The following is a 24,023-nucleotide window of genomic DNA, read 5'->3' as shown; positions in this document are numbered from 1 at the left end:
TGCGTCGTTGTCTTGAAAGACAACTCAGCTCCCTCTCTGCCAAAAAGACCATAGGTTTTGAAGCCCCCCCCCCCCCCCAAACCAAAAAAAGAAAACATTGTATCCACAGGTGGTTGGTGGATGAGCTGTATGTCGCTCTTGGTGAACCAACCATCAGAATACAAAGGATTTTACCATTATAGGAAAAATTCAGGATCACTCATTTTCCCCCTATTGTCTACAATTCTATCCTCAAAGCCCGCTCGCCTCTCCAGAAAGCGTGCGTGCCGTTCCGGTGGTAGGGTGAATGTGAAGTAATTCCCCTTAGCATATCTGTAAACAATTCCTTAGCAGGGTTGTCCTGGGCTACCTACCTTCATTCATAGCATATATATATATATATATATATCTCCGCAATAGTTTCCTCCCAGGTACATCTCACTCTTTTTAAAACTAAATGGATATCCATCCAGGTGCATCAGATTCACCGGGCTTTTTGATGCATCGGTTAGTTCAGCTCGACAACCCATCATCGTGTCTACCAAGTATCTCCATGTAGGAATCCTCCTTGTAGTTGATCCCCACGACCTTGGCTAAAAGGCGTCAGGTGAGGATCTGCAATTTTAAACAAGAATCTCCCCATAAGGTCCTTGTAATGCTGCGAATTAGTAGTTTCAACTTTTAGCCTGACATCAATTAAAATCCATTTCAATAGGTGAATCATTAAATGGATTCAAGGGCTTTTTCCCTAGATCGGTCGGAAATGAACCATGCATATCTTGAGACTTGTTGAGACTGGGATGGTATTTGTTACAAGTGTTGCACAAAAAAGTCACTTGAAAGTTAATCTACTCAAATAGAAGCCCACACGTACTATCACTCTAATGATAGGTGAGCCTCACCTCCACGGCGTTAAGCATATTCTATTATTTTCTTCGATTTCTACATCAAGTGCCAACTTTTTTGGCTATTAAGAAGAACCTTATTGGAGGCAAACTTTTTTTTTCTTCAAGCTAAAACTACTATTGATAATAAAAGTTGTATCCTTTCCTATCTAAAACTTTTTCTTTAGACTACTAGATTTACATTTAACTTAGCATGATTAAACATCACCATGCTAAGAAGCTATCTACTATAGCCATATTAACTTTTATTGTTATTCATGTGGGTAACTTACTTGATGTAGCTTGAAGACATCATAAATCCTGAGAAGATAATCAACAATGAGGTGTTTATTTTGTACAAACTGATAAATTTCAATAGGCAAAGTAGCCTTGCTATTGTATGATTCTTAGCAACCATATTATGCTTCTTTGATGTGTTTATACACGTTTACATGTCACTTTTATGCAAAATAAAAAAGGTGAGTTCCAATCCATGGCCAAGAAAAGGTGATCAACACTAATCACTATTAACATATAATTTTTTTGTTAATAAACTAGAGAATGATTTGAAGATTAAAGATAAAGATTTTTTTTTGTAATCATCATCCCTTGATCAACATGCTTAAAACTCTACACAAATGATCACAAGATGATGATTGACTCAAATGCCAAGTTGATCAAATAAAAAAATTATAAGTTTTCATTGAGAGAAAATCTCACACCCAAGTCCCTTACTTCAAAAAGACATCAAACATGATGAGATCTCGATGAGCACGAACATTGTCACTCCATACAATAGGCACCTTTAATGGGTCTGCAATTTTAATGCTATTAATTTGCAATGTCTTATTGATGGTCATGCCTTTCGAGAATGGGGTGGTAAATTTCTTTCACTCATAAATACAAACAAAACCAATACAAAATTACTAGGAGGGAAACCTACAGGGAACAATGTGCCCCTATGCAATGCGAAGCAACGACAGTCGGTCTACCACTTCAAACATGGAACTTGTGGATGTGGGCTAGTTCAACAGAACAAGAGTTAGGCCTAGTCCACCCTTGATGTTACCACATCCACAGAGAAACCAAGTGTAAGCCACTTTGTAACAGGCTCCACACGAGATAAATACCCTTTCATACTGCATTATCACTATTAAGATAATATGCAACCTAACTCCACAATTTTTTCTAAGAACTCCATCCAAAAGTGGTCCTTGAGAAAAGCATTGAATAAAGTCAACACAGTTGAAAGAAATAATGAATCAATTGCATTACCCACTATGTCTCTCGAGAATTAGACAACAACGTACATGTGTATGTTGATATGCAAGGGAGATCGAGCCCCCCTTGGAAGGGCTTGGGTATAACCAAAATGAAGAAAATTATAAATGGATCGTGCTCAAAGCGTCAAGGCCTTCACTTCAATTATTTTGAACACCCGCCTCTGCCCCTCTGTTGTCACATGTTGCCACACCTATTTGAATACCCCCCCCAGTCAAGTGGTGACATGGGTTTCATTCATTAAGTCCGCTTGATGCAAGGAAAAGAAGAGATTGGAATCGTTCTAAATCTACTTGATTTGAGTTGTGAAAAGTATTATTTCATTAGAAAATCTGTCTTTGCGCTTGTTGACATACCTAGAATTTTTGAATTTTCTTCGGATTTTAGAAATTTCAAGTACTATAAAAACATCTTTGCAACAGAGCAAAAATCACGTGCGATGACGTAAGATCCTAGGGATCCACAAATTCAAGGCTTGCGAAGGGCTGTGTGTGCGCGTCAATTAATAATAGGCCCAAATACTTTAAAAAACACAGGAATCACTTGTAAGAAGAGTCAGCAGTTACGGTAATAAGGGTCACTAGTGTGGAACTTGAGCATTATTATTACTTGCACAAATAGAGCCAGCAACAAAAGAGAGCAGGCAATGATCAATCAGGAGGCTAAAACCATGGTGAGCCTGCTCATGAAAAAGAAAACTTTGGGAAAGAAGACAAGACAATCAATGGCCAACACACACACAATCAATCTCATGGCCAACACACACACAATCAATCTCAAGAAACAACTTTGTGATCGTCCGGCCGAGAGGAGGCAATGGCCGGAGTCCCGCCATTGAATTGGCACGTGAAGTGTAAACATGTTAAACTGCCAGAAAAAACTCCTTCCATTGCTCTATAATCTGCACGTCCTCCCAACAACATAACTAGTTGCCTTCAACTTTTAAATTCGTTTCGATTTAAGAACTACTATGGCATGAATAAAACACGATTTGCTTGTACAACTGTGATGCATTTATTTCTGATATGATTCCATCACCAGTATAAATAACTGCAAAAACTGCAGCTTTTGTGCTGAACTTTTGTTCAAACCCTCAGCTCTGCTTCATGTTCCAGTGGCTCAAAGCAGTGGTCAACCTCTGCAAGATCAACTTCCTCCAAAGATGGTGGTCTCCACTTTGGATTCTGAAAAAAAAATTAAACAAGAATCAATTCCCACCCTTAAACTCCTTTCAAAACACTTCAGATTATAACCGGCAAGTCTCTTTTTGTGTGTGTGTGTGTGTGTGTGTGTGAGAGAGAGAGAGAGAGAGAGAGAGAGAGAGAGAGAGAGGTCACATGAAAACCACTATCAAAAATCCCAATTAGAGCCCTTCATGAGGGAGAGTTTTGTTGGGTATTTTGGAGTTAGTCTGGAGTCTGGTCAAGTGTCCTTACTGGTGTGAACATCCTCTTATTAAGGGTCAAAATATAAGGCCTTAGTGCCTATAAAAGCATGTATTTGAGTGGATTCGTGAATATGATTTGAGTTGAGCAAACTTGCTCTCTTGGCTTGAGTATCACATCTTCCTCTCTCTCCCTCTCTCTCTCTCTCTCAAAGCTGCTGCCTTTGTTCCGTGTCTTTGTAGTCACCCGTGACCCAAAATTGCTATCTCTGCTATCGGCCAGAGCTCCCGCCCCCCTCACAAAGCTCCCACCTCTGGAGTCGCCCAGAGCTCCCGCATCTGCTCACATGTCTGCAGTCGCCCAGAGCTCCCACCTCTCTCTCTCTCTCTCTCTCTCTCTCTCTCTCCCCCCCCCCCCCCCCCCCCCCGCGCTCCCGCCTCTCTCCCGTCTCTGAGCTCGCCCAAAGCTCCCGCCTCTGCCCTCACCTAAAGCTCCTGCCTCTGCTCCCATCTCTACAGTAGTCCAAAGCTTTTGCCTCTACCGTCATCCACACGCCGTATTCCAAAGCGTCCCTCTCTCTCTCATTTCTGCCCTTAGCGTCACCCCTTGGTGGAATCTTTGCAGTCGGCCAGAGCTCCTGCCTCTGCTATGAAAGAACAACATGCTAGACAGACAGACGGAATGGAGAAAGAGATTGCCTGGCTGAATGGAGAAATACAAGACTGCAAGAAGGGAGGAGGAGAAATCAATCCCTCCATCCTCTCTGAAGTTGCAGACTTCCAGGTGAAGCTTCCGGAGGACATTGTGAAGACCAAAAGGCAGATTGAATGGCGTGGGTTGCAGTAGTGAAGAAAGAAGTTCAGAAGGAATGGACAGAGGTCACCAAGAGACAGAACACACCACACACACCCACTATTCTTCATGACACAATTGAGGGGGATAAAAGAAGGGAGATTAAATGAGGGTGGGCTTCTGTAGTGAAGAAAGAAGTTGAGTGTCACCATTTGGCCACCCGAATGGTTCACTCTTGCTTTCACACTATGTACATATTGGATTAGTGTCCATGGCTTATGGAATATGCCTATGCAGGTGATTGACACGTGTCATGCTGTATAGTTGGATATGATATTCCGCTCGGGCTTGATGTTATCATGCCCAGAATATCTGGAGGACTTGGCTTTCCGCTGGGACTTGTGCCTTTGTGTACATGCCCGGAAACGCCTGGAGGATTGGCTTTCCACTGGGTCTGGTATCGCATATACTTGCCTGGAAACGCCTGATCTTATATGGTTTCATGAACGGAAATTGCTCATGCCAATGCTGCATTGCATAGCATCTTTATGGGCTTGCCTGCAAATGAAATTGCATGCTGTTTTCATGCCTGCATGACCTATGTGTAGTTCCGGGTAAGGGGACGCCCGCCCGTGAACCGTGCGTGTGAAACTGTCTGCTGACATGGTTGTGTGGCATGTGAACAGGTGGTAAGTATTTCCCGATCTAGGCTCAAATAGCCCTTAGGACTAAGCCAATATTTATAAGTGAGTGCGTTTCCATTTCATTAAAGTTTGGGCGCCCAAAAGTCACTTATAAATTATGACCTCTTCCAAGTTCACACTCACTGAAGTCCCGAGGCGGACAAGACTCAATGTCCAGGACTTGATCCTCCCCTTTTACTCATAAATGGGCATCTCCCCATGTCCCTTCACCTGATTGGACCCCAATTCACTTACTTATTAAGAGAAATTCGTGTTTTCTCTTCATGAGGATTTTTGGAGGCTGAAAACTCTGTTTTTCCACCATTTCTCTCCATTTCCAAGCTCTCCATAGCCATACCCAACTTGCTAGGGTGTTTTCCAAGCTTCCAAGAGTGTTTCTAAGTGCTAATCACTCTCCTACTCACTCCCAACGACTGAAATTCAGCAAAACAGCTCTCATTTTTGCTGTAATTTCTGGTCTTTTTGCTGAAAACCCTAATTTCAGCCTTCCTTTCTCAAGTTGAACCATAGGGGAAGCTTTCCTAGGGTTCCCTTCATCCTCTTGAAGACTTTTGTCACGAAGGATTGCGGCAAATCGAAGATATCAACACTTCTAAAGCTTCCAACGCGAAGGCTTCCGCTTGCAACAACTTCTATGAAGACTGGTAAGCTAATTGGACAATGTGTTGTCATTACTTACTCAGTAGAAGGGCAGGACTCCTTGTTTAGCCGCCCTGTGTAGTATCTCTCTTGTCCTATGTGCTCTTGAAGATGTTGCTACCTTGCTTGGTAGAACCTAGAGCCAATGGTAGAGAATGTGGGCACTGAAGTCGGGCCGGGCATCAAGGCAGCTCCTTGGTGATCTACATCGACATACCCTTGTTTTCTAATTGCTGAATTTCATATGCATTGGCATGGAGGATTTGGCAATGGATGCCCGTGAAGCTATGTATTGAATTTCTCCAATAGTAATACAATTTACTCAAGGGAGGGGTCGGCCGTTCCGGCTCATTGTGTGTCTCTTGTCAATTCAGCAATTTACTTCTTGTACTTGAGCAAGTGTCCTTCAAATCTTAGTGTATTTAAGTGTATTGATTAGCATTGTGTTCAACCAAGTTACATTGGTATCAGAGCATACGGTTCTCTTTCACTTCTATCGTGAGAGACGATCACCGTGAACACTAGCTATCTCTACACTTAGAACATTATGGACAGCCATACAATGAATGTTGGAGATGCTAATACAAGAGGCAGGGACAATGAAATGCATGCCTCCAATGCTTTACAGGATGAGCAAACTCATGTGGTGCACAATAGGGAACATGAATATGTGGGACAGCCGTCCCGTGGCAAAGAGAAGATGCAAGAAGAAGAGTCCATAGTTTTGAGGACTGAACTTACTCGTATGCAGGCTCTTCTCCATGCACAATAAGAAGAATTGAATCTCTATCGCCGCGAGGATCCATTGGTACATGATCGTTTGAAGGCCAAGAAAGCTGAATCTTATATGGATCATGCAATGGCAATGATTGCTCAAGAGTTGCACATGCAACCGAGGGATGCAGCATGTGCATACTCAGTGACTTCACGCCATGCAGGAATATCTCATGTAGCCCGTGAAGGATACAATGTTTATGGCAGTGGTCAAAATGTATGTCAAATGCCATTGCCGGCTGAAAATGTGCATGCACAACACATGCAACATGGGCTGCAATTTTCTGTTGGTGCAGGTATTCCGCGTATCTCTCATGCCACTCATGTCTTCGAGTGTGCTTGTGAGGGAGAAGTTATGGCTGAAAATGTATCAATGCATGTTGAGGGGCCAGCCATGCCTCATGCTTACAGGGCACATGTATCTATGCCTTATGCATCACCTTTTGGTCCAAAAATGATGCCAGTTATAGGGGCTGTCCCAATGGACAAACATGGGGGAAAACATGTTGAGATACACACACATGCATCAAAGTCTCGTGACTTCAAAGCCGGAGACAAATCTGTGAAGTTTGACACATATCATGGAGAATACGATGCATCAAAGACACTTGCTGTTATTGCCCAATTTGATATTGCTTTCAGTGATGAGGATTTCACTCAGAAATCCATGATCCGGCATGTAAGCATGTTCATGAAAGGCACTGCTGCCCATTGGTGGCTCACGGAGAAGCTCTCACCGAATCCTGTTAGATCATGGAAAGAGTTCAAGGAGAGGTTCTATGCTCAATTCTTGCCTCCCAATGCATTGAATGAGATAACAATAAAGTGGGATTGGATAAAGCAAAATGAGGGGGAATCGGTAAATGCATATGTACAAAAGTTTTGGAAAGTGCTCTTGGAGGTGTCTCCATTTATGCATGTCACCGAGGCGGAAAGAAAGAGAAGGTTTCAATCGGGATTGCAACCCGTGTACAAAGCGGGATTACAAATGTATCCTGGTCATACCTTACACCAATTAATCGCAGCCGCCACCGCCACCGAGCAATTGGAACTCAAATTGAGTCGATCCAATAAGGCTAAACCCTCATTTCAAGGCAAAGAGAGGGCTGTCCAAAACCTGCAAAATGATGGACAGCCACCTAAAAGGGACCAAAACCAAGCCAAATCAGGTCCAAAAGCTGAAAATAAGTTTGCTAAAAAGCGCCCTTATAAGCCGGCAAACTTTGGTCTTAGTGCTGAGAAGAAGAAGCAATATATACGTGAAGGCAAATGCTTTACTTGTGGCAGCACTGAGCACATGGCAAGAGCATGCCCAAATAAGAAGAACAAAGCTGAAAATGCTAATGTACCGAAGCCTAATGTGCATATGGTTCCGGATGTACAGGGCAACACTTCACATGATAGCAAAGATAGGGTTGTATGTAAAGCTTGGGGACAGCTTAAAGATCAGCCCGCTTTGTTCATGTTTGATGATTGTGCATCGGAGAATTTCATATCCACTCAGATGGCAGCTGCTTTGGGTATTGAAGTGGAGGACATGGGTCCTCAAATTGAAGCAGGGGCTGCCTTTGTTGGTAGAGAAGTGCAGGTCATGTCTATTTTTGGCAAGTTGCGCATACACATTCAAGGCTATGTGGATCATGAGGATTTTCTTGTGGCGCCTTTGAATGGCTGTGATGTATTGCTTGAAAAGCCTTGGCATACACGTATTGATCCGTGCAAGGCTTACAAGACTAACAAGATCACCTTCATGCATAAAGGCCGAGAACATGTAATTGATGCTGGTGAAGAGGGTGATACCATTCCCCTTGTATCTCATGTACAAATTAAAAAAGTAATGAAAAAGAGTGTTTTTGTGTACTTGATTTTTGTACGAGATCATGTTGAGAAAAATAATGTACATGTAAACACTCTTAGTAATGATAGGCTGAAATTTTTGCAAGAGCACAATGATTGTTTTGCTGATGAGTTACCAAATGAGTTACCACCTGTACAACTGGAAGATCATCGCATTGATCTTGTGCCGGGTAGCTCACCACCTAATAGGCCAGCCTATCGTGTAAGTGCATCCCAAAAAGAGGAGATCATGAAGCAAGTGAATAAGCTTCTTGAGAAGGGTTTGGTTCAGCCAAGCTCTTCCCCATATTGTTCACCCGTCCTCTTGGTTCAAAAGAAGGATGGATCCTTTCGTATGTGTGTGGATTATAGAGCTTTGAATAAGCTTACCATCAAGAATAGGTTTCCGATTCCACGCATAGACGACATCCTTGACAAGTTGGATGGATCGGCATGCTTTAGCCGAATTGATCTCAAGAGTGGATATCATCAAGTGCGTGTAGTGCCTGAGGATGTACACAAAACTGCTTTTAGGACAGCATTTGGGCTTTATGAGTATCTTGTTATGCCTTTTGGTCTTACAAATGCCCCGGCTACATTCAATAGAATGATGGATCGCATATTCCGTGGGTACAGGAAATTTACAGGTGTCTTCTGACAGGTCCATCCATGGCCTTGTTGCATATTCCCGCGGTGAGATGTACTTCATCGCCTCACATGATGCTTCTGGGACCGGGAAGAGTGCTGATGTGCTAGCAGCAGAGTGGGCTAGTGGCGTAGAGATCATTGGCCCAGACCTAGTTGTGGGCTTTGTTGCTGATGGGGAGGCTTCAAACAAGGCAGCCGGAGCGATCATTGAGAGCATGTACCCCAACATCACCGTGTCATTTTGCATGGCACATTGCTTAAATAATCTCTTGAAGGATATTGGGGACTTGCCATGGATCCGGCCTATCATCCAAGTGGGCAGCCAAATAGTGACATTTGTCACAAACCATTAGTTCCTACGCCATGAATTCTCCAAAAAATCTAGCCGTCAGCTCCTCAAATACTCAGATACGAGGTTTGCCTACAACTTCTTGATGCTCCACCGATTGAAAGAGTGTAGAGGTGCATTGAGACAGTTGTTCATTGGTGACGAGTTCACTTCTTCACCATTGGCTTCCACTGAGACAGGAGCCCTATGCAAGGAAAAAGCAGAGAACCTTGATTTTTGGGAAAAAGTGAAGTGCATTGATGCTATGGTTCAACCTATTGTCCACTTGATGAGGCTTGTGGATGGTATGAAGCCATGCATCGGCAAGGTATATGAGGCTATGGACAACATGATAGAGAAGCTGAGGGATTTGGAGCCAGATGAGGACAGGTACGAGAAGATCCGTGCCCTGTGTGTGCGTAGGTGGAACTCCTACTCCTCTCCTTTGCATGCAGCAGCCTATGTGGTGGACCCTGCGTTTCAGGGTAAAGGGCAAGAAAGTGACGCAGAGGTGAGCAAGCTATGGAGACTTGTCTTGACTCGACTTGTGCTGGACCCAAATGTTAGGCGGAAGATTCGTGACTAGTTGTCCACGTATAGGAGCTTTTAGGGCTCTTATGGAGACATGGACGCACACGATGATCGCTTCAAAGTTGGGGCTGCTTTGTGGTGGGAAGATTTTGGTTCAGATGGACCTGAGCTTCAGCATCTAGCCATCCGCATTCTCAACCAGGCAGTGAGTTCCTCTTGCCTAGAGCAACTTTGGAGCTCATACAGTCACATTGCATCGAAGAAGAGGAACCATCTTGGGGTGGAACGAGCAAATGATCTAGTTTTTGTGAGTGCAAACTTGCGAATGCTTTGCAAGAGTGCAACTGCAAAGGCTGATGCATTTACCAAGTGGGAGACGTCTCAAGATGATGAGGAGTTGGAGGAGCAAGTGGAGGACATCTCTATGGAGCCTGCAGGCATTGCAGGGACCCATGATCGTGAGGCCAGCATTTCACATGCCCCTTGAGGCTTTTTGACATATGTACTACTCTAGTGATAGTCTCTTTTTTGTATGCCACTTACGTGGTTAGGGCCTAGGCCTTTGCCCTTGTCTTTTGCTTTAGTCTTTGGCGATTGGGTCCTGGGTGCCCGATCTCCTTTTTTGTAACACCCATTTTTTTCCTAGTATGACTTAATATTCATGCTTTGGAAGTGTAAAGTGACTTTGTTTTAGTATTGTTAAGTTTCTTAAATGAGTGCTTACTTAAAATTGCATATTTTGTATGCCGTCCCCCGTCCTGGTTCCCAGGAATCCCCATCCCCGTCCCTGTTCCCCGTTAAGTTCCTCGTTCCCGTTCCCCGTCCCATGTTACTATGCTCTGGAGTATGGTATGCCTTAGCTTCCACTTGGTTCTTAGTATATGGGCTCCACATGGACCGCCTACCACCCCTTCAATACAGTTTGGACTTCCCTTTTCTCCAACTGTCTCATGAGGATACCAACCGGGTTATCCGGTAAGGTCTTCTCAGCCTCTACACCCAATGCACATGGATCACACCTTCGGAGCTCACAACGAAGATGCACTTCTACAGAGATCACTTCCTCATGCTCATTGAGGATGAATTAATCCAACAGCCTGGCTACCTGAGTGTTCACATGTCCCATGCCATGCAGATTGTGATTAGCCAAATACGGGTTTCATCTCACCGCCTCAGAGTGGAGACAAGTAGAATTGAGCGTGTCTTCAAAGCCGGGGAGCTCATACGGAGACCTAGAGAGCAAAGGATCTGCCGATTATGCCACACAAAGGTTGAGACAAAGGAGTATTAAATATGCCACTGCCCAATATACTATGAGATCCGCAAGAGGTTTCACTGTCTGTTTTGTGAGGGATTTGGTCCACTCTCCAAGATCATCGACTTCCCGGCGAGCGTTGCCTAGGGCTCTTCCCACTTGAGCTCTGCAAACACAGGGACACTTTCTTCAGGTAGCTTCAGCCCCAGCCACCCCAACCCCTCCCTCGCCAGCCAACAATCACCAGTTTCTTCCAGACCCAGGAGGTGGAGGAAACCCATACGATGGATCTTGTGCACCCACCTCCGGCTGCTTCGGACCCACCTCGTCCAAGAGGAGTTACCTCGGACTGGGCCTCCCCATTTCAGCGTGCTCTCGACACCCCCGGCTCCCCGGACGCCGGCCGTGATCCCTCATCATCTCCATATCCAAGACATGCTCCAGCACCATCGAGCTACCTTTCCACATGACATAGCTGAGGGAGACCTCTTGGCCATACTCATTAGCCCCATTTACTTGTATACCATCTATTGGGGGCTGATGCTCCTCTCATGTTTCTATGTTCCTAGTATTCCATGATGAGTTTCCATGGACACTTTTGTATCACCCCAGTGAGATAGCTATGTTTTTGTTTCTATTTTATTTTCCATTCCATGATGAGATATGCCATGGACATTATTGTATCACTTTGGTCTCATAGGCCCATCGGATATTTAGTAGATGCTCTCTCTCTCTCTCTCTCTCTCATAGACCCACCCACAATGCGCCCTATACCACCCACCCTGCTCAAGCCCCTAAGGCAACAACTAGAGTCAAATAGTCGGAATTAACCTACAAGAGTTAGGACATACATCAAGACTGTGGACAACAACACCAAGAAGGCGTTGGTCGAGCAGAAGGTGTTAGACCAAGCTCAAGGTCATAAAACTAGAACAAACACTCATCGGCAAGCTCCCGTTAGATCCCCCCCCCCCCCCCCCCCCCGCTCGCGTCGCCTGTGCCCTCTTCCCCCAACCCTCTATACGCCTCTCCTTCCCACCCCTTTTCCTTGCTTCGCTGCTCGCCCCCCCCCCCCCCCCCCCCCCCCCCCCCCCATTTCTTAGCTTCGCTGCCCACATCCCCCTCTTTCATCGCTTCACTACCCCTCCCCCCCATTCTGTGCTTCGTTGCTTGCCTCCTGCCCCCGTCTCTTCGATCCGCCGCCTACCCCCCTCCCCTTTCGTTGCTCCCCCCCTGTTCGGTACTCCCTTTGTCCACCTCTTCTTGTTAGTGTGTGTCTCCACCCGCTTTCTTTAAATATTTTTTTATATTTTTAATTGTTATTGTGTGTGTCTCCACCCAGCTTCTCTTTTTTTCTTCTTTTTTTTTTTTCCCTCCCCCCCCCCCCTCCTTTTCCTTCTTCTCGTTTCCTCGCCCCTCTCCTCCCTCCCCTCCCGTGCCTGTTGTTGCTTCTCGATTTCTGAGTGTGTTAGTTTTCTTGGCAAGCTTCGGTTCATTCTGGTCTTCACCCTCGGGAGGACTCAATGGCATCGCTCCGTCATCCCCGACCGAAGCCGCCGTTGCTTGCATTTCCTTCTCCAAAGTGGATCTTTAGGTTCTTGCCACGACTGTTGCCTCACTTGACGCCTCTACCCTAGTCTGGAAAATTGTTGGTAGCCGCCCTATACACGCACAGCTTAGGGATCTTTTTTCAGACCAATCTCATTGGCAAACCTACAAAGATCACCGATATTCACCCTCTGGGACGCGGATACTACTAAGTGGAGTTCGACTCGCCATTGGCATCGGACCGAGTCATGCAGCTAAGCCCCTTGCACTGCGAACGGCACAGGCCTTCTTTGCTCGATGGCAGTAGGGCTTCAATCCTACGTCTAATCCATTAGCTGGCGTTTCGGGCTTCCCAATGAAAGTTCGCTTCCCAGCCCTTGGGAAGGAGTACCTTCCTCTTCTCCTGGTGATTGGTGGTCCCATTGGGAGAGTGATGAAGTCTCCCCCCACCGCTGCCTTGGCTCTAGCGAGGGTAGCTGGGATCCCATCCCTCAATATCTATGTGGCCTCACCGGAGTCAATACCGCATTGCATTTCTCTTTCTAGCCTCCGAGGGGATCCCATACAACAGCGCGTGGAGTATTCTGTATGCTTCATTTGCAGACAGAGGGACCATCTGGCCAGAGCTCGCCCTCGCGTGAGACTAGGAGACCGCCCTTAGTGGTTCCCCCTCCTACTTTCCACCTAGATCCTCACCAAGGGTCAAGGAAGGAGCAGGTTCCCAAGCCGCGGAGCACCAGGTTCCGACCATGGATGACCCATCAGCTGGAGAGTGGCGAACGGTTGGCCCCCGCCCCGATCGCCGGCCGAGCACTAGAGCTGAGCGTCGCCGCCGTGCACACCAGGCTAGCAACATGTAGGAGGATTCGGTTCTGTTAGAGAACCGTTTCAAGCACTTATCACAGCACCCACCTGCAGACGACGGGCCCCCTCCAGTCACAGAGAGGGTCCCTCCGCCCCCGCCCCCTCCCCGATGCGGCAGCCGATTCCTCGTCGCGACTTCTCCTTTGGACCTCAATGCCAAGTGGGGCAAGTTGACCCCACCCTCTCTTCGTCGAGCCTTCCCCTCCGATGGATACCTCTCAGCAACATCCCTCTCCAGCCTCTCTCTCTCTCTCTCTCTCTCCGCACCCCCCCCCCCCCCGCCTTTCCGCCTCTCCAAAGCATTCCCGACGGCCCCCTGCAACCCCTCATCCAGAGAGGAGACAGCCGGCGAGTTCCGTTCGTCGCCTGATTCATCATTTCTTAGGGCCGATGGCGATGACCATTGCGGCCTCACTAGTGAGGGCTCTCCCACCTAAGTCTCCAAACGGGCCCCCCAAGATCTTGGGGCAGCCTGTGGATTATAGTTTCTTCCGGTGTCTTCCGACAGAAGGGACAGAGAGGTTCAACCAGACCATAGCCCCTGTTCGGGTATGTGTAGTCTTCAACCACTACAGACCCTCTACGCCAGAGAATGGCGTGATGATGTTCTCTTTCCCCTTGAGTGCTGCCCCCGAGATAGAGTGGGATCCAGAGTCGGTGGCCGCTACCATTCAGGATCAGGAAGTTGAGCTATCACACCATCTGCAGGATCTTCGCATCACCGACATTCTTACTCATTTATGGCCTCTAGCTAGGATGGAGCTTGGTGGATCAGCCCACAGAGACCAGGGAGGGGAGACGGTGACCTCGAGCTTGGAGGTGCTGCTTTTTGTGTTCATGCATACCCCCCCCCCCCAAAAAAAAAACCTTTCTTACAGATATCTCCATTGTGATCAATGGAGCACGGAGTATGCATGCTCTCGCGCTCAGGCTGCGTGGCAGTACATGGAGGGCAGGATCCACGCCCACTTGGTGCGACTTCACACCAGGACAAATTGTCACTATTCCTCGTCTAGGCCCGCGCGGCCCAAGACTCTTCGAGTGGAGGGCACTTCCGGTAGTTCCGCCTCACACAGAGATTGATATGAGGATTGTCTCAAAGAACATTCAGGGCTTAGGGAGGCCTCAGTGCTTTCAAGGACGAGGCGTCTATAGAGGAGAGCTGCAACAAGCTATGGTGGATGGACCTATCGACATTCTCTTCCTCCAAGAGCACCATCTTACTGAGGGGTACCCGCCGCTGCGGGAAGATTCTACCAGGCAGGCCTGAGTCATACCTTTTGGTCTCCATCCTTCGGCCCTTCAGGGACGCAGGGAGGAGTGTCTCTCTCTGTCAGTGAGCAGCTTCTGTCGTTTGTGACAGGATCAGCAGTCATAGTTCTAGGAAATGCTTAGTGGGTTACCATTCTGATTGGAGAGGATAGCATTGGCTTCCTCAACATTTATGCCATTCCCCGAATGCGGCTGCAGGTAGAGCTATCTTTTGGAGCACTGTCCGACAGCCCTGCCCCAAGTTGACTTTTGGTGCATGGGCGGTGACTTCAACATGATAGAGGCAGCATAGACTTGGAGGTGGCACGGCCACAGTCTTAGGAGCGGAGTACTCTGCATGGGAGGAGATGATACCGATTCTTAGGGGACAGGACCCTTGTCATCTCCCAGAGTTTGGGCGTAACCCTAAGAGTCTTAGCTTCTCTCAATCGGATAGGCGGAGCACTGGACCCAACCTCTCTCGGCTGGACCGGTTTTATGTCGATGAGTGGGCTTGCAGCCTTGGAGGCATGGTTGGTATTCTAGCGGGCACTACATTTTCAGATCATGCCCCAGTTATTATGTCCTTACAGGGACCCATGGAGGCACAACAGACATGCGAGCACCAAGTTTCCAGACAGCCTCATTCAGGACCCCGAGATTTGTAGCCGGATTGAGCAAATATAGGCGGGACTAGATTTTTCCTCAGCCTCTCCAGCGTACACTTTGGATGATGGCCTTGGGGAGATCACTATTTTCTTCCAGGGCCCAGAGTAGATTGGAGGGATTTCGGGAGCACGAGAGGAGTATGAGGAGGGGCCTAGCATCTTTCGTCTTCAGGAGAGTTCCCCAGACAAACCCGTGGATTGAGAGTCAGATCGCTACCGCCCACACAAAGATTCGGTCCATTGAGGAGAGGAGGGTGGAGTATAGGTACCATGCCAGGACTTCATTCTGGACTCAGGCCGGTGATAGAGTTACAGGAGACTTCTTTGAGATAGCCGTCCCACACAGGAGGAGAGACGGTATTCGTAGCCTACGTAGCCAAGATGGAGCTATTGTTTCTGATCCCCCACATGTGAGAGCCATCGCCACGGATTTCTTCTGATCCCTTCTCACTGGTGCCCCATTATCCCCCCAGGTAATGAATGCGTGCGAGAGAGTCTGGAGGCACACGACGAAGGTGGTCCCCCCCCCCTCCCCCCCCCCTCCCTTCGGTCATTCTTATTGATCCCTTTCACTTCAGAGGAGCTGGCGGAGGCGGTGAAGGCATTACCAAGGGGCAAATGCCCGAGGGCAGATGGGCTTCCTGTTTCTTTCTTTCTTCGACATTGGGACCTCATGGAAGGTGGCCTTCGCGCTCCCTTCAATGAGATTATGCTCACAAGTGCCATGCCAAAGAGGCTCATAGAAGGCTTGATACATTTGATTCCCAAGGAGGGTGGTGATAGATTGGAGATCCGGCAGTGGAGACCCATCACCCTTCTAGGGATGGCCTATAAGATTTTGTCCAAGGCCATCAGTAGGCGACTTTAGCCTTCTCTCCTAGACTTGATCCACGACACTCAAACTGGTTTTGTTCAGGACCAGAGCATTCTGGACAACATCTTTACCTTTTGGGAGGCGATAGCTTCGGCCAGGATGCGACAGCAAGACCTCACTGTGCTACTCCTAGACTTTGAGAAAGCTTATGACAGGGTGGATTGGAGCTTTCTAGAGGGCACAATGAGCCGGATGGGATTCCCCATGGAGTGGATCCGTAGAGTCTCAGGACTTTATTCAACATCTCACAACCAGATTCTCATTCAGGGAGCCCAAGGCGACAAATTCCCCCTTTCCCACTCGGTTCGACAAGGCTGTCCTCTAACACCGTATCTCTTTCTATTTGTTGCCGAGGCCATGCGTAGTTTTCTCTCCGCCCAAGAGACCTGACTTCAAGGACTACGCCTTCCCCTCCGCACGCAGGAGGAGCTACTGGACTCAGAGTTTGCAAACGACACAGCAGCCTACCTTGCCGGAGATGTTGGTAATCTCCAGAGATTCGCAGAGGCGATAGAGATTTTATGCAATGCATCAAGAGCACAGATCAACTGGCACAAGTCGTGTGGTTTTTGGCTAGGCTAAGCACCTACCCCGACTTGGCGACCAGTTGAGGCTTTCCAATGGATCCCGAGGGGCACTCCAGTCCGATACCTCGGTTGCCAAGTTGGCATTGATATCTCCCCCGAGCAACAGCTTGCTCCACTTCTTCTGAGTATACGGAAGAAGCTTTTATCCTGGAGCTCGGCGAGGCTATCCCTAGCAAGTAGAGTGGTGGTGGCGAACCAAGCACTGCTTTCCACCATGTGGTACATCACCTCGTGTTGGGCCTTTTCTCGGGCTTGTATTGGCCAGGTACAACGTTTGATCCGGAACTTCTTATGGGCCGGAAGTGATGGGAGGCCAGCCAAGGCCAAGGTGGCATGGAGAGTGATCATTCAGCCACGTAGCAAAGGGGGGCTTGGCCCCATCGATCCAACTATAGGTAAGCAACACATGTTGGGATGGCAAAGATCTACCAGCTGCTGTAATGATCATAATGCCGTTCAGAAGATTGCAAAAGTTGATTGTCAGAGGACGCCTAGTGGTGAGCCTTGGAAGGATTTCCTCCTGGCCAGGATTTCAGCCTGCACTACGAGCCTTGGAGGCCTGTGGCCGCCGCAAAGTGCTAGATGGATCTTCACAAAGATGTGAGCCTGTAGTTTCAGTCCAGCCTTTGAGGACAGATTCGCAGCTAGTCTACTTCGTGCTTGGGATCATCTCAGGCCAACCCTCAGACAAATTGTTCAAGTGGCCTCAGAAGAGTAGCTTCGGCAGCCTTTGATCTGGAACCCCTTGATCCGTTTACCCAGTGGCCACGTGCTAGGGGCTTGACCGCACATATCCTAGGTCGCCTTGAGCATGGGACCAGCTAGGTCTCTTGGAGATTGGATTGCACACAGGTAGTTACCTTAGGAGAAGTAGGAGAGAGGCATGACAGGAATTTGGGGTAGAGACAGGCTCAGCATCGAAATTGACTCAACTATTCCTCAGGAGTGGTGGAGTGGTTGACTCCTATTCCAGAGCCGACCCCATCAGTGTGGCTAGGCATGTTCACCAGACACGATATCCTCGTGGCAGTCCATGGAGCACATGAGGACAGTGGTCTGCTCACTTTTTCTATTGGATTACATGGTAGATTAGAGAGATCAAAGCACCCCTTAGAGGATTTCAGAGGCTACACCTTGCAGAGGGTGAGGGTGATTGGTTTTCCGGCACGAGCATGGCACATAGATCCAACACGGGCCAAGGTGGCCAGGGAGAGATTTTGGCGGTTATGGATTTGGGAGTGCCGACCTCTCACGCGGTTGCAGTGGGACCTTGGAGAGTGGACTTGGCATGATCCCACAGATCAGGTGGAGACTCTGGATGCCCCTTTCTTTGCATATACAGCACGGCTCAGCTGTAGGATCCAGATGCCGGAGATAGATAGCACACTGGCAGCAACAGCACACTAGCAGTCTCAGTGCCTATCACTACGCTTCCTTTCAGATTTCTGGAAGAGGCTTTGGGACAGCTTTCGGCCCCGAGGAAGATCACTCTCTTCCTTGAGCTGACGGCACACAAGAGTCCAGCAGTTGGTACTTGGCTGGCAGACGGAGGTCGGTCGGTAGCTTACCCGAGGTGCGGCCACCCCCAAGAGTCTCAGTGACATTGCCTTTGGGATTCCCCGAAGGCTCAGCAGATTTGGTAGCGGATTCTCCGCATCTTCGCTATGGACAGGGCATTGACCCGGATCATCACTTGGGGAGACGAGGGAGGACTTGCCCTTCACGTCTCCCACAATCGTATTGCAGTAGTACTAGTCATAGCCCCACCAGCACGTCTGGCGACCAGGCTAATGCCAGCGATGGGAGATTTGCAGTAGCATAGCCGCCTAGCACATCTGCCGTGCTAGATGTAGCGAGACCATGGAGGGCACCCACACTCCGCCGGTTGAGACCATCAGGAGCATATGGCTCAACATCATTCACACCCTCCACAGTCAGTGGGGGAAGCTGCAGGGAGGTTCTGACCACATGCGGAAGCAAAGGGAAGCCTTCTTGAGACTTTGGAGGCCTGGCCCTTTCCTCACTGTAATGTGCACAGTGTGTATCTACCGTGTGCTACACGCACGCAAGACTAGTTTCGAGGCTTGAGGAAGCTTGGAGCTAGGCAGGCTGATTGATGAGCTGAGTTAGGGATATACTAACAGGCATGCACCCAAGTATGGACGGGCGGGCACCCAAGTGTGGACGCCCGATGACCGGCCAAGAGCCTATAAAAGGGTGGCCAAGGTTAGTTATTGAGTTATTGGCATGATGCAGTACGTAACTTTTTGCAAGATATGCAGGAAATGTTACAAGTTGCGAAGGAATCTATTAGAAGTGCTCAAGACCGAGACAGGTTTTATTCTAATAGACATTGTTCACCCAGAGAGTTCTTCTAAGGAACGATGGTGTATTTGCGAGTTCCGAAAGATTCCGAGACTTTACAGACAGGTCGATCTCCGAAATTATCCCCTAGATACTGTGGACCATTTCGTATTACACGACGGATTGGTTCAGTTGCATATGAATTGGATTTGCCTTCTCATGTAAAAGTTCATCATGTATTTCATGTCAGTAGACTTAAGGAAGTACTGGGTGGAACAGATCAGTTAGTTACTCCTCAAGAAATTATAGATGTCGAGGACATGACATTTGTTCCGCACGAACCTGAAAGGATTCTTGGATTTCGTGAAAGAAGATTGCGTAATACGCTTATCACGGAATACAAGATCAAGTGGAAGGATCGTGTTGAGGAGGATGCTACATGGGAGACATTGACTACTCTTCAGAGAGATTACCCTGGCTTTTTAGTGAGCTCAGGAGTGAGCTCTTAGAGGAAGGGGAGTATGTCATGTGCACAGTGTGTATCTACCGTGTGCTACACGCACGCAAGACTAGTTTCGAGGCTTGGGGAAGCTTCGAGCTAGGCAGGTTGATTGACGAGCTGAGTTAGGGATATACTAACGGGCGGACACCCAAGTATGGACGGGTGGGCGCCCAAGTGTGGATGCCCGATGACCGGCCAAGAGCCTATAAAAGGGTGGCCAAGGTTAGTTATTGAGATATAGAGAGTCTCACGAGTTTGTAAAAGCTCTATGCTCTTGGAGCCTGGATCTAGTGCAGACGTGCACCTGCTTTACGCAACCGAGGCCGGCATCAATCTCGAGGCCCGCGAGGGCAGCTTCGTGGCGGTATGGGACGTCGCGAGGGGGAGATTGGTCGGTACGTCAACCTAGTTAGCTCAGCTCGTGGCTCGGTGGGGACAGCCAAGACTGTGGGCTTGCCCACGGCTGTCATGGTTGGGAGGTGAGTCATGCCTGCATCCCCTTTCTTATTTGTTTGTTTGTTTGCAGGTTTCGAGTCTCGTACCAAGAACGATCACGAGGAGATCCGTGGGGATTTGACACTCACGGAGAGAGGCGGTGACCCCATTTGGCATTACAGAACACCTTCATGATTATGTCCCAACACCCCCCTCCCTCCCCCCGTATGAGATAGCCTTCTCCTCACAAAACGGCCAGCCGGGGGAGAAGCATCTCTTTCCCTTTGATACATTTGTCTCCCGCCCTTATAGAAGGTGAGGCTGTATTTAGCCCGTAATGGTTGTACTTAGCCCTTTGTGGCTGTTTTTCTTTAACTACTTGAAGGATCTTTTTCCCAGAAAAAAAAAGGTGGTGTTAGACAAGGTCCTGAACCAACATGGAAAACAATTCGATGGCCTCTGCAAGGAGATACACGGCAAGAATAACAAGATTGAAGAACGGAGGGGCACGTGAACCACCAAGAGGAGGAGATTCAAACGCTGAAAGAGACCCAGATCCAACAACAGGCAATGCCAGAGGCCACCCCACTGATGCTAGGAGTGGACGCCATGACGCTTTGCCAAATGATAGGAGTGGACGGGATCCCCCCCCTCCCCTTCTGTTTGCAGATACATGGAGGGCAGGGAAGGATATGACACAAGAGCTGCCCCTCATCAACAGATTCCATGATGCCACCATCAAACAAAGACAAATGAGCTGCCCTCAAGGACACAGAGGTGTACATCGGTGATGATCTCATCCCAACCTATGCTGTCACACCGGCGTGAGGCAATGGTGACAGTTCATGAGGCGTGTAGAGCGAGCAAATGGGCTGTCTACAGAGATGGATGAGTCGTTATCACTGAATGCCAACCCAAATAGGGACGTGGGTCGAGGATAGCATTGGCTTCCTCAACATCTATGCTCCGAATGCTGTTGCAGGTAGAGCCCTAGAGCTCAGTACGGCAGGCCCTCCCTCAGGCTAACTTTTCGTGCTTGGGCGGTGACTTTAATATGATAGAGGAAGCAGAGGATAGGCTTGGAGGTGGCACGGCCACAGTTTCAGGAGCAAAGTACTCAGCCTGGGAGAAGATGATTCTTGCAGTCAGGGTGCAGTACCCTTGGCATCTTCCAGAGTTTGGGCGTAGCCTTGGGAGCCTCTGCTTCTTCTTGAGATCGGATAGTAGGAGCACTGGTCCCAACCTCTCTAGACTTGATAGGTTTTATGTTTATGAGTGGGCTTGCAGCCGAGGGGGTATGATTGGGATTTTGGTTGGTACTTCCTTTTCTGATCACACCCAGTTATTTTGTCCTTAGAGGACCCCTGGAGGCATGACAGGCATGTGAGCTCGAGGATTTCGGACACCCTCATTTAGGACCCCGAGATATGCAGCAGGATAGAGCAGATATAGGCGAGATTGCATTTTCTTTCAGGCTCTGCTGCATGTACATTGGATGAGGGCTTAGGGGAGATCAATAGTTTCTTGCAGGAGGCAGCCCTGAGCATATTAGGGTTTCCAGAAGCAGGAGAGGAGTCTGAGGAGGAGTCTTGCCTCTTTACGACGACTTCAAGAGAGGTCCCCGAATAGCCAGTGGATCGAGAGTCAGCTCGCTGCTACTCGTACGGAGATTAGATCCATAGAGGAGAGGAGGGTGGAGTACAAGTATCATGCTAGGACCTCTTTCTGGACACACGCAAGCGACAGAGTCACAGGGGATTTCTTTGAGATAGCTGGACCCCACACGAGGAGAGATCATATTCGCAGGTTGCGTGGCCAGAACAGAGCTATTGTTTTAGATCCCCCCCCCCGAGGGGCAGCCCAATTTGTTATCTTGGTTGCCAGGTTGGCATTGATATCTCTTCGGAGGATCAACTCTCTCCGCTTCTTCTGAGTATTCGGAAGAAGCTTTTATATTAGAGCTCGGCAAGGCTCTCCCTTGCAGGCAGAGTGGTGGAAGCGAACCAGGTACTTCTATCCACCATGTGGTACATCACTTCATGCTCGGCCCTTTCTTGGGCATGCATTGGCCAGGTACAGCAATTGATCCGAAACTTCTTGTGGGCCGGAAGTGATGGGAGGCCAGCCAGGGCCAAGGTCATGGCGAGTGATCATTCACCACGTAGCAGAGGGGGGCTTGGCCTCATCGATCCTGCTATTCAAAGCCAAGCCCTGCTAGGGCAAGTTGATTGTCAGAGGACTCCTTCCCGATGGTGAGCCCTGGAAGGATTTCTTATTGGCCCGGATCTCAGCCCGCACTCCGATGGATCTTCATAGAGATGTGAGCCCGTGGTTTTAGCCCAGCTTTTGAGGACAGATTTGCAGCCAGTTTACTTTTGGCTTGGGATCATCTCAGGCGAGCGCTCAGACAGAGAATACCATTGCCTCAGACGAGCGGCTTCGGCAGCCTTTGGTCTGGAACCGCCTGATCCATTTACTAAGGGGGCCCGACCACATGTATCTTGGGGAGCCTTGAGCACGGGACCAGCCAGAACTCTCGGAGATTGGATTGCACACAAGCAGTTACCCCTGGAGTAGTAGGAGAGAGGCCTTACAAGGATCCGGGATCGAGATAGGCTCAACATCGACATTATCTCAGCTATCCCTCAGGAGTGGCTGATGCCTATTCCTGACCCGACCCCCCCAATGTGGCTAGGAGTGTTTACCAGACATAATATCCTCGTGGCAATCCACGGAGCAGATGAGGACAGTGGTCTGCTCACTTTTTCTATTGGTTCCCATGGCAGACCAGAGAGATCGGAGCTTCCCTTGGAGGATTTCAGAAACAGCACCTTACAGAGGGTGAGGGTGATCGGTTTTTGAGCACGAGAATGGCACATAGATCCAGCACCGGCCAAGGTGGCCAAGAAGAAACTATGGCGGCTATCGATTTGGGAGTGCCGACCTCTCATGCGGCTGCAGTGGGACCCGGGAGAGTGGACTTGGCATGATCCTGCGGATCGGCAGGAGACTCTGGATGCCCCCTTCTTTGCATATACAACGCGGCTTGGGCGCAGGATCCAGATACCTAAGATAGATGGCACACCGGCAGCAGCAGCACATTGGTAGTCACAGGGCCTATCACAGCGCTTCTGAAAGAGGCTTTCAGCTTTCGGCCTAGAAAGATCACTCTCTTTCTTTGGCTAATGGCACACAGGAGTTTGGCGGTCGGTATTTGGCTGGCAGTTGTTGCAAGTCGGTCAGTGGCTTGTCCTCCGCGGTGCGGCCACCATCAAGAGTCTCAGCAACATTGCCTTTGGGATTGCCCAAAGACTCAGCAAGTTTGGCAGCGGATTCTCTGCATCGTCGCTATGGACAAGGCATCGACCCAAATCATCACTTGGGGCACTGTCGCTTGGGCCACAGAGGATGGAGTGATCAGGGCTTACAAGGAGGATGGGGTAGGACTAGCCCTTCAGGTCTCTCACCATCGTATTGCAACAGTACTAGTCACAACCCCTCCTACAGGTGACTGGCGGCCAGGCTCATGCCAGAGATGGGAGATTTGCAGTAGCATTGTAGCCTAGCACATTTGGCGTGCTAGATGCAGCAAGGCCATCAAGGATAACCACACTCCACCGTTTGAGACCATCAAGAGCATATGTCTTGAGACTTTGGAGGCTTGGACTTTCCTCACAGATAGAGGCGGTGACCCCATTTGGCATTACATACCACCTATGTGGTTGTCCCCCTCCCCCTGTATGAGATAGCCTTCTCCTCATAGAGCGGCCAACCGGAGGAGAAGAATCTCTTCCCCTTATGATCACTTGTTTCTCGCCCTTATATAAGGCGAGTTTGTATTTAGCCCTTCGCGGTTGTACTCAACCCTTTGTGGCTGTTTTTCTTTAACTAATTGAAGGATCTTTTTCTCGGAAAAACAAAAAAGATTTAGGCCAAAAGTAATAGAAGAATGCC

At 48.6% G+C, this 24,023-nt stretch overlaps 1 protein-coding gene across 3 annotated transcripts in view; it reads right to left on the bottom strand.

Moving 5' to 3' along the window:
- Nucleotides 1-3,012: 3,012 nt before the first annotated feature.
- Nucleotides 3,013-24,023, bottom strand: part of LOC147621072 (3-hydroxyisobutyryl-CoA hydrolase-like protein 3, mitochondrial) — a 76,014-nt gene continuing 55,003 nt past the window's right edge. For all 3 annotated transcript variants that reach the window (XM_086823768.1, XM_086823769.1, XM_086823770.1), the window contains one exon: nucleotides 3,013-3,328. In XM_086823768.1, coding sequence (XP_086679894.1) covers nucleotides 3,230-3,328 — 99 coding nt within the window. In that variant the 3' untranslated portion in view covers nucleotides 3,013-3,229. The remainder of the gene's footprint in view (nucleotides 3,329-24,023) is intronic.

The sequence above is a fragment of the Cibotium barometz genome, chromosome 30 (genome assembly GCF_041138505.1).
Source record: "Cibotium barometz isolate CiBa-2024 chromosome 30, ASM4113850v1, whole genome shotgun sequence".
In the NCBI taxonomy this organism is placed as follows: domain Eukaryota; kingdom Viridiplantae; phylum Streptophyta; class Polypodiopsida; order Cyatheales; family Cibotiaceae; genus Cibotium; species Cibotium barometz.
The sequence above is the reverse complement of the archived record's forward strand: the minus strand, read 5'-3'. Positions and strand labels throughout refer to the sequence as shown.